The sequence below is a fragment of the Phaethon lepturus genome, unplaced genomic scaffold (genome assembly GCF_000687285.1).
Source record: "Phaethon lepturus isolate BGI_N335 unplaced genomic scaffold, ASM68728v1 scaffold8261, whole genome shotgun sequence".
Lineage (NCBI taxonomy): Eukaryota > Metazoa > Chordata > Aves > Phaethontiformes > Phaethontidae > Phaethon > Phaethon lepturus.
Genome location: NW_010519830.1, coordinates 72676 through 83904, shown reverse-complemented (window position 1 = coordinate 83904; position 11229 = coordinate 72676). Strand labels below are relative to the sequence as shown.

Sequence of the window (11229 nt, the reverse complement as noted above, 5' to 3'; positions counted from 1 at the left end):
GCAAGGGATACCAGTGAATCATAGGCCATTTTTTTTTTCTTATGGCTTATCTTGAGACAGTTTATACTTGTATTTTTGATGTGTGCAGAGTTTTAAATAAGTCATAGTTAGGACTGGGGCTATTTGCAATGGCTTATTTATCAGACACAGCTGATACTGGTGAAACATCTCTGTTCCTCCTCAGTTGCTTAGCGTTTCTAGATTTGTATTTGAGAGTTGCAAGGTGATCTTTACAGTTTATAGCATTCGAGCAATTGCATCATTGACACCTTGGCTTTGTTGCAACCATTTTGTGCCTAAGCAAAGAGCTGCTGTGTTTCAGTTGGTTCAGGAGAATGTAGTTAAGCCATAACTCAGTTTTCTGTCAAAACCTCATGTAGAGGGTCAGTTAGAGTCAGGATAACTTTATTTGTTTCTGGAGTTCACCAGAATTGTCTACTGACTGGTGATTTTCAGTATTTGAGATGAAAAGTTGCTGGTACGCACATCCAGGCTTGATTTAGAGCGTGTCCAAGATGTATAATGTTGCGGTGGTGTTGTGATGTCTCAGTATGGGGGGGAAAACGCTATGGAGAGTAGAGGAAAATCAGGTTCGCACCAGCAGGAGTGAGGAAACAGGCACAAAGCTGTTGTACTGAGCAGAGGTCATGAAGTCGAAAACAACAGAAGAAAAACTAAATTTAAGAAATAGCTAATGACTAAGAAGAAGTATATTCCTGCAGAGGACAGCTGTGGCTATCCATGTTCAAGAAGGGAGACTTCAGACTGGGATGGGTACTGGAGAGAGTTCAATGGTAATGAGGAAAATATGAGAATATCTTGAGAGAGTATGATGGGTTTTTGGTAATCTTTCAAAAGAGAGACTTGGCAGTGTGGGACAGGAGAAGGAGAGGAATGATGCTGTTTCAAAAAAGTAAAATTAGCCATACTAGGCCTGTCCCAATAGACTGTTTCTAAAGGGATGTTGTGGAGACCAAGGCAGAGGTGTAAGACATGTGCATGTAGAGCTCCTATGGCTCTGGCTTACTCTTGCAGCTGTCCATGGCTTAAAGCCTTTCTGAACAGTAGATGCTATGTTTAATAGCTAGCAGTCATGGCTTGTGAATTGGTTTAGTCCTTGTTTGAATATGCCTGAACTATATTGGGGAAGAGGGAGATAAGCAGGGAGGAAGACAGTCTGTTTAAGCTTACTGTTTACAATAGAAAAAATGGAATAAATTTGCTGTAAGAAAATCAAAGGTGGAAGTGAGAACAGGGAGTCTCAGGAACTCTGAAGAATAACCATGGGGGCAGGTTTTCTGTCTCTGGTTGGAATTAAATAAGCTTATGCAATGGGCTGTGGGATGTGATGATGGCATCTGAAAGCAGCCTGCGCTTTTCTTACGGAATAGAAGCAACAACTGGGAATTACTCTGCTTTTCATATATGGTAAAGCATTAGATGAGAACTTGTTATTTTATTCATTGGATAACAGATGTTTGCTTTGCACATTTTCTTTCAAAATGTAAACACAAAATACTTCAGCATGCAGAGTTAAAGAAACAGAGAGGAAACAACTGAGAGTACACCAGGCTCAAAACTTGTGAAGTGTGTAGAAAGGTAAAACCCAAACAAACAAAAACTTTACTTACTGTGTTGTTTGAAAGCTGCCCAGCATCAGAACAGGGAAGATACAGAGGCTGTGAGCTGGGGCTCTGTGAGGGCACCCAGTGTGACTGTGGTAGGTATCATTATGTGGGGTAGAGATGTAAAGGAAATTGAAGATGACAATTGTGTAATTAAAATTGCTTTTTGCATGAGATGCTTGTGTGTGTTGCACTCTGAATTCAGAGACTGCAATCCAGAGACTGGCTCAGTGAGTGGACTGTTAGTGAGACCAATTAAGACACTCTTATGATAATTGTCTTGGCTTCTGGGTTGAATGACAGTTAGATACCATGGTGATGAACATTGTTTGCTCCCAGAATCCTATGTAGGAAAATATTTGCCCAGAAGGAGGAAGGATGCCTTTATTTGAAACTTGAATATCTATTTTAAGTTTCAGGAATACATCATTTCTAAGCATTATCCGCCTACTGAACAGCTGTCTTCTATCCTGCCAGTGTTGCTTTCTTGACTTTTTCATGTTAAAGCATAGGGTAACAGCACTGGTGCTTTACTAATAACTGTATCAATACAATTCCCAATATAGACATAATTGCTTTTTATTTCCAGTCATAAATCGACTCACAGTTCAGTCCTAGAGAGGAAGAGACATGGAAAACCCAGTACCATTTGTATGATACTGTACACAGTATTTTTATATTCCTGTGCCTTTTTATTGCCATTTACAGGACTACTTGAAAAACTGATCCACTGTCCCAAGCCTTCCTTTTGCAGCTGAATAAACATGATTCAGGTCCAAGAGCAGTAAAAGCACCTTCTGCCATCCGTTTTAGTGACATGCTTCAGGTTTATATCACATACATTATAGATAATTAGTCCCCTCGTGGTTGTTTTGGAAACTCTGATGGTTTTATACCAACAAGCAGGTCTTAAAATTAAGAAATAGTGTGTTGTTGAGACAGAGGGTTTGTCCGTTCTTTATTAGTCCATATTGTTAAAATAAGGTGTCTGTCTGATTCTGGCTTGCACTGCAGTTCAAGTGCCACCTCTGCAGGGAGAGAGACACCTTTCCCAGGGAAGGAATAATGGAACATTCTTACCTGGGTGAATCACCTGGGCAAGGTCAGGGAGCAGCATGGATGGAGATGGGGGATTTCCTCTGAAAGTCAGGAGGCAGAGCCAGGCCTTAGGGGTGACTAAAGAGAGGGCTCTCTAGGGGCCACTGTGACGTGGCTTGCACATCCTGCAGCCCAGGGCGCCCCACGCTGCTGCTAGCCTTGCAGAGGGATAAATACACAATGCAAGGCCTCTGGAGATGCTGGGGATGTTAAACGTGTTTTTAACTCTAATTCCTCCATTGGCCCAAGTTAGTGTTCTAGAGCATCACTTGATGCCCCTGGAGTGCTTGCATCAAGGCAGTGATGCAGAGCATGTGACCCCAGAACTGTGATAACTCTCGTCCGGTCTCAGTGATGAACAGTGAAACATTTATATTTGCAAGCTGCCTGGCTAGTAACTTATTTAGAAAATGGCTCTGAAATAGATCACTCCACTCATGAACAATATTAACTCTTAATGTTTGGTTCTTAATTTCCTTAAAGTCAGAAAGGTCAAGGCAGGGTTGGTTTCTTTGGATCACTACAGATTTCAGAATTACGGCTAGGAAAGGCAAAATGTTATGTTTGGCCTTTCCCAATTTCCCAAGGATTTTCTGTAGCTGTGTAGTCCATCTTCCTCCCCAAAAGACCCAGTTCTGTGAAAGCTGAATAGCACTTCTTACCTGAAGTTCAAAGTATAGCCCCTGGTATCATTTCGGTTTCATATTCCTTTAATAAATGTTGAGTCTACAGCTGGATGATTGCCTGATACAAGACATTACTTTGGGTGGTGCTAGTTCTTCATCACTGGTGAGTAGAAACAGCAGGGACTGTGTAATTAATTCCAGTATTTTGATTTCATTTCATCTTAAGCCAACAATAGGAAATTCTGGGGCAGATACATTTTATTGTGCTAAATGAAATACTGAACATCAAGCCTCTAGCAGGTAAAATGAAAAAATAATTACCAGGTAATGTGAAGTTACGGCTTGTTTTATACCCAGGTCTTTAATAGCATGCCTTTGGTATGCAGTGTCCTTAATGAACTTCTGAAACTTCAGCAGTCACAGTCTGTTCCAAACTGTGGTTTAATTCTTTTTGGTTTGGATGGTGGAAGTTATAATTGAGTTTTGTTTCTTTATTGAAGTGAATTTAGTAATGGTGAAAGGTGTTTGATTGAAGGCCCTAGAAATGGATGTCTTCAGGCAGCATTAGTCACAGGGCACCCTGTTGAGCCTGCTAAGAAGGTTGCCTGTTATGTTGTACTGCTGGGGGACATTTATGTGTGTGTATTCATAGAACTTTATTCATATTTGGTCATTACCTGCTGAAACTGTTTCATATGCAAAACTGTAATGCCCATATTAAAGGTGCTCCAGCTACCATATTTGCCTACTTCTTACAGAAGAAAACAGTTCTATGTATCTTTGTGATTGATGGCTCCCTTTGCACACACTTGTACCTGCTGTAGTACATATTTTTAAAGTAATTTAATGTTTGGTGAACACCTGAATGAAGATAATTTTTCTAGGACAAAGCTTACTTTAATCAAACTATCCTGGAGAAGAAAAATATGCAAAAGCATATTAAACTAAACAGAAATATTATGACTGAATGTGTTCACAGGACTTTTGTACCTGAAATAACTTTGTAAATTGAAATTGATGCAGGCTGCGTGTGGAGACAGCACAGTCTTGGGTTCCTGCTTTTCGTTTCACACCCTGGTTTGTCTGCCCTGTTAGCTCATGTCAGTGCTTTCAGTAACACATGCCTCACATCTGACACAGTTGTCAGTGGCTGAATTTTGACAGCAAACATGACTGTCAAAATTGATTAGGGAGTAACTGGTTGCAAGAGTGTTCTCATCTCATAGTTAGACGAACTTTTACAGTCTGTAAGAGTTATGCAAGTGACTAGAGGCCTCTGATTTTCCAGATACAGTTAACTACCTGTGTAGTACAGTCACTATGCCTGAGTCTTGTGTTTCCAGTTGCTAGATACTGTGCTAGTGCTCCATGCTTATGATGGCCCGAGTTTTTAACTATCGAATTTGTTACCTTACAGGTATTTGTTATAGTTACTCTGTCTATGCCATTCTAAGAATGGATTGAGTTGTCTCCTTACAAACTGATAAAATAGCGTGGAATCCAGTGAGGCAGTTTGGATGCCCCCAGCTTGGTATCTGATGCAGGCACGGTGATTCCAGGCAGAAGAATGGAACACAGATTGTGCAGCGACTCTGTGCTGAATGAGGAGTGGTGTGGCACACATCAGTAGGAAATGCTGACTCTGTCGGCTCATCTGAACTTCTGCTCTTCCATGGTGCTGAGGTGCAGCATTGAGACAAGCTCACAGATACTCTTTGAAATGGAGGTCCTGTGTGCTCTTCTTAGCACTTGCCCAAGCAGGGATTTATTTATTCAAAGCAAGGTGATGAGAGGAAGGGGCATGCTGATGTCTGCTGTTAAAGAACAAACCTCATTTCTGGCACCCTTAGCTGCAAGGATATTAAACTCAGGCCTGTTGTCAGGAGAGCAACCTAGTCCCAGGTTATAGAGGAATCTGGGTACTCTCCTTCCGTTATCCCCTCCCAGCTCTGGATTGTCCAGATTCTCTTGTGTGTATGTTGAAATGGAGGGAAGGAGGGGGTCTGACTGTATAAGTCAATAGGAAGAGCCATCATCTGGAGGGTAGCTCATGGCTTTGATCCTGCTGTCCAGATTCAGTGAAACATGATTTTGTGTTTGTATGTTTCTGGTGAATGTTGTGTACTTTCTGATGCACAGGAGCAGCAGAGAAGAGCTCGAAGCATGGAGCTGAAGACCGAACCCAGAATTTCATCATGGCTATGAAGGATCGCATGAAAATCCGGGAGCGGAACAAACCAGAGATCTTTGACTTGATCAGAGATGTGTTCTGTGAGAGCAAATTGACACATGCACAGCAGATGAAAACAGTGAAGCAGAGTGTGCTTGATGGCACCTCAAAATGGTCAGCAAAGATCACGATCACAGGTGAGGGAGGCATGGGTTCTCTTGGCCACGCTTGGGAGCCTAAGGTAAGAGAGAGTTGGTGTGAAGCTAGAGAGACTGGAGAGGAAGGGCTTCTCTGACCTGTATCTCTTTCTGCTCAGTGTGCAGGTAGCTGGTGGAGATACTCCTACCCCAGGCGATGTAGCGCACCATGAGCTCAGGCTCATCAGAAAAGCTCTCATGAGTGATATTCCTGTCTCTCTGGCCATTCTGAGCTGCTTCATGTGGTGTGTGGATATACTGTCGTATTGCATAGTGATGGTAACCCTTTTCTTTTCCATCCAGTGGTGTGTGCTCAGGGTCTGCAGGCCAAAGACAAGACTGGGTCCAGCGATCCATATGTAACCGTTCAAGTGGGTAAAACAAAGAAGAGGACAAAAACGATTTTTGGGAATCTGAACCCTGTTTGGGAAGAGAAGTTTTACTTGTAAGTGCTCTTACAAGGGCTTTTAGCCCTATTTTTCCTGTTTGTATGACCTGTGCTTTGACAGCTCAGTGTTGTCTGTCAGTATGCATTCCCACACCACCTGTTTTGTTTCTGGTTATGATAGTTTTTTGTTCCTGGTTATTTCTGGTTATGATGGTTTTGTTTCTGCTCAGCATTGTATGTGTGCATCTGGAGAGTTGATGTCTTTAACAGTGTACGTAGTGCACACCTGTCCATTTCATCTGTCTGACTTGTGTATATATAAATGGTCTGCTCTGTGAACACTTTTATATTGATGTTTCTTAGAGAAAGCTAAAGAGAAAGGAAAATCTGTAACTGAGCAACTTTTCTTCCTGGCTAATAGACGTACTTTCAAAATTCTTTGTAATATAAAAGAGTAAAGTTTGTATAAGACTAAGCAAACTTCCTGTGACCTGCTACCGGTGTTTGACCAACAGATGTTAAAGGTAGGTAGTTGTCTGTCACTTATCTGTGAGACTACAATCTTCCCTTTTAATTCTGGAAAATCAGTGCAACAATAACTCGAGGGACTACCTACTTTCAAGGTGAGTGATGTATCCATGTCTGATTTGAAAGCAAAGGCTGGAGGCACAATTCTTTAGATAGTGACTGTTATCAGAAGGCTGGAGAATGTATTATTCCATACTGCTTTTATTGAATAAGTAAACAGCATCCTCAATTTATCATTGAACATGTTATAAAACAAAATTGAGACATGAAATCCAGAAAGCGTTTTCTGAAGATTCTGAGTGATCTCATTCAACCTCAAACTTCTTGATTTCCTTTAACATGTAAGCTCTTCCCTTGTCCCTTCTCTCCCTTTCCTTTTTTTTTCTTCCCCTTTTTTTCCTAAAGTGCTTAGGGAGAGCTCTCTCTGCAAACTGAAATTTGTCTGTGTTTTAAAATGAGGCTCGTATCAGCCCAACTTTGTCTTTACAAAGCACTGTACAGACAAAATTATTTTTGAAGTAGTTTTGAGCTACTCATTAATGTCAAAACAACTCTTGGTGCTATTTTGAGCAAGTAAGCCCTTGGCTTTATTCTTAGTTTAATCCAAGGTAACATTACTGCTTGGTAAGTAGTAAGTATGCTTAGGTGCCGTTTGGATAACTCTAGTCACAATAGCAGTAAGTCTGTGTGGGAGCCTTAAGGACGTTCATTTACCATGCCAAGTAGTTACCATGGTATTTGCAGTGTGTTCCCTTCTAATTTTAGGACCTTCAACAAATACTGTGTTTAAAGATAGATAGCGCAATGTGATAAATGTCACAGTTTTAACAGTGACACTGTTTAAATTTTATCGCCATGTCTGTGATTCAGCAGATAATATGCTGTTGGGCATTAGAGTTGATGCTACTTACTATCTTGCGTATGTCTAGGTAGTTGTTTTAATTGCCTGGGAATAGCAGGAGGAGATGAAGGAAGTGAGCAGAGTGTCCAGATCAATGGCAGGAGAGCATTCAGTGCTGTGGAATCAATGTGGTGTTTCATTAGCTCACCTTATGCTTATGAGGAGGGAGTCATTTAGAAGTGTATGCAGCACTGGTCTTTTACATGCCCATCTTCCTTTTTTGCATTTATGGATCTTTCTTCAGCTTACAACTCTTAAAATTTATAGAATTTTCTACCCCATAATCAAATGGAAATTTAAATCATCATATGCAGGCCAAAAACACCCGTTGCATACCAAGCTTTTTTAGAAGATATTGTCAGGACAATCAAGAGATTGTCAAATTTAAAGGGTTGAGGGGGGATGGTGTTTATTTTTTAGAATGAAGTTAATTTGTTACAGTGGTAGAAAGGTGTGCTGGTAGTTACTGAAAGCCTACCATGCAGTAAAAATATGAAAAGTTTACTGTTCAAAACACTGAAAGATTTCAGTAGGCACAAGATTTGTGAGTAGAGAGAGGTCAGGTCAGTAACTAATGCGTGGGTTAGCCATTGCTGTTCCTTTTCTGTTTGGCTTGTTGGACAAACTTGTTTGTAGCTGGTGCTCGTTAGGTGCCCCATGTCTTTTATACAAACACAATTCAGTGTCTTCACAAAGGTTGTATATGGAGCCAGAAATACGCATGCATCAGTCATAACTATTGCGTTGCTATTGTAATCCATGGTATGAATTGAGGCAGACTATGTGCAGCTGAGTGATACAATTCTTTCCACAGACTCAGTAATGTTATTAAAAGCAACTTTAAAAAGTTTTAAAAATTTTAAGGCTGCAGTAGCATATTTCAAATAGTTTTTCTGTGCTTATATACGGTGGTGGATGGAAAAGTTAATACCTCCGGAAAACTTAAATACCTCTCCTTAAATATGACTTTGTTCCTCTTTTGTGTATTTTCAGAAAAAAATGTTGTGGTAGGCTTGACCCAGTTGAGAAGTCCAGATTTAGAACTGTATTTCAGAAAAGACAATGTTGAAAACACTTCAGGTTTCCATTATAAGTGCTATTTAGGTCACTACTAGCCTGCGTCACTATTAATGACCAGTTCTTGGGGCATATCCATGTTGTCTGAGCAAGTGATTGCAGGTCATGGAAGTTATGTCTTTGTGTATTTATTTCTTCAGCTTTAGGAAACATGTTGTTATAGAGAGATTTTTTGTATCTTTCATTGGAGTTTGAAGACCTATGAAAATACAAGGGGTTGATCTTTCTGCTCAGTTCAAAGTTTTGCAGGCTTGATGCAAAGACTCTGCATATATGGTGCTTGGCAGGAGGAAGCTTGATGGGATGCGGAATGTGAAAATGTTCTGTGAGCAAGGAAGCCTGCTTCCCTTGCTTTACGTCCCATTCCTTTTCTGCAGTAATCCCAGATCCCTTTCCTATAGCTATGATGAGCAGGTTTATAGGGAGCCTCCTTTGCCCTGTAGATTCCTCCTCTGTGCCCTCATCTCTCTTTGTATGCCCTTAATTCTGGCTGCACAAACGGCAGCATGTGTCATACCTCCAGTTGGTTCTCAGTTGTCTGGATCGGTTGGTACACGAGAGCCAGGTGGTTGTAGATTTTCCAGGGATGACAGCTGGTATGGGTTTCTTTTCTCCATCTAGCTGTAATTTTTTTCACAAAATGTGTGGAACATGGAAGCTTTGATAACAAGTCTGCTTAACTCTTGTTTCCTTAGGAAATGGACCGGTAATATTGGAGAGAAGATGTTTTTGCACTGTTCATTACAATTAGAACTGGACATTAATTCCCCATCTAGACATATTTTGGACTATCAGTAGAAAATACAGGCTTTCTAGAATCTTATTTGTAAAGGCTGAAGCTGAGCATCCATTTGAACAGGCTACAATGGCAGATAGTGTTTATGAGAATAAACGTTTGACCGCAGCACAGAGTTTGTTTTAAAGGGCGAGCCCTGGGTTCAGTTGGAGGCTGCTAGTCAGTACCATTTTTCAGGAAGCGCCCCAGTTTTCAATGACTGCGAGCATGAGAAGTTACTGGATTCAAACAGGACTTCGCTGTTTTCCTTGGCCTAGGGACAAAAACGACTCATTCATTTTACAGTAATATCCCCTTGAAGTTGTATTGTCTGAGTACAGCTGTGTCTGAAGCTTTGAATGGTGGGTGTGAAATCATTGCCTGGAACAGATTACGTTGTCACTGAACAGTTTGCAAGAGGCATGTTTATTCTTTCATACTGCAGAAGAGTAACTGAGTTAAAATAACTGCAGTTCCTCCTGCTAGCAGATAATCAGTATTTTACTAGGCCATGCAAGCCCCACATGACATACATTCCTGTTAATCCTTTGGGAATGGTGCTGTTGCATAGCTAACCACTGAGCTGGCACCCAAAAGCTGCTCTTCTGTTCCTCAATTTTACTTTCAGCTGCTGAGCCTGTTACCAAGCTCAGCATCTTTCAGTTATCTCTGTGTTTATATGTGACTGTTCCAGAGCTTTTTTTAGCCTTACCCTTCTGAGACCACTGTGTTTATAAATGTCACTGTAATTCTGCACCCTCAGTCTTCCATCCGCTGCATGGCAGGTGCCATTCAGTTGGTCTTGCTTTCTTTATTCTCCAGGTACTGCAGATACTGAAATTGGTACTCTGATAAAACCCGGCTTGTTTCCCTGCTCACTTACCAATGTGAAACTTCAATTTGAACACAGAGTTGATGCCTTGTGGCAAGTGCCTGTTGGGCAGCTGACTTAATCTAGCTAAGGATGTAATGCTCAGAATGACTTTATCTGCTCTTTGTAGTTAAGAGAGCTGCACCATTAATTTGTCAGTTGGTATTGTAGCATTGGGTAACAGCAAAATGATTGTACTTGTTCCCCTAAGAAAAGAGCTTCATGCTAGTAGGAACAGAAAACTCATTTCTTTGTTCTTAGACAGCAACAGCTGGATCTCAGGGCGTGTTATTATTGTGCTGTTGTGCTTAACTTCTAAATTGCTGAGGATTTTAGCTTTACTTTCTTACCACTCTGATTTTGCCTTTAGTGTTTTCTCCACTGTCCTTTTTTCTCCCTAATAGAGGAGACTTGGCATTGTTCAAAAATTAACCTGTCCTGAGAAGTTTTCTGCATTCCATTCCCATTGAAGTTGGCACAACAGAGCTGCCAGTTGGACCCTGCCATGTCAAGACGCTTAATTTGAAGCACATCCAGATCTCTCTGCTTTTTCAGCCAGACCATTTCCCATAGACAACCTTTTTTCTGCTCCCTCTGTGTATGTTGTTATAACTCTTTACTGGGCTTTCTCATACTGGCTGCTACAACTAGATATAGTTGTTTTAGACTAGATACAAGGAAGAAATTTTTGACAATGAGGGTGGTGCAACCCTGGCACAGGTTGCCCAGAGAGGTGGTAGATGCCTCATCCCTGGAAACATTCCAGGTCAGGTTGGATGGGGCTCTGAGCAACCTGGTCTAGTTGAAGCTGTCCCTGCTCATTGCAGGGGGGTTGGACTACATGGCCTTTAAAAGTCCCTTCCAACCCAAAGATTCTATGATTCTGTGAACAAATTCTTTCTCATTTTCCAGAAAATTGCTTTCCTTTTCTTTGAAGCTCTGCTCCTCACAAACAAAATTTTACTCCTAAAAT

The 11229-nt window shown here is 41.1% G+C and overlaps 1 protein-coding gene across 1 annotated transcript in view; it reads left to right on the top strand.

Moving 5' to 3' along the window:
- Positions 1-4726: 4726 nt before the first annotated feature.
- The window catches only part of LOC104628546 (protein unc-13 homolog B), a 76655-nt gene continuing 70152 nt past the window's right edge, over positions 4727-11229 (top strand). The window contains exons 1-3 of the mRNA XM_010297172.1: positions 4727-4766; positions 5489-5716; positions 6020-6161. Coding sequence (XP_010295474.1) covers positions 4727-4766; positions 5489-5716; positions 6020-6161 — 410 coding nt within the window. The remainder of the gene's footprint in view (positions 4767-5488; positions 5717-6019; positions 6162-11229) is intronic.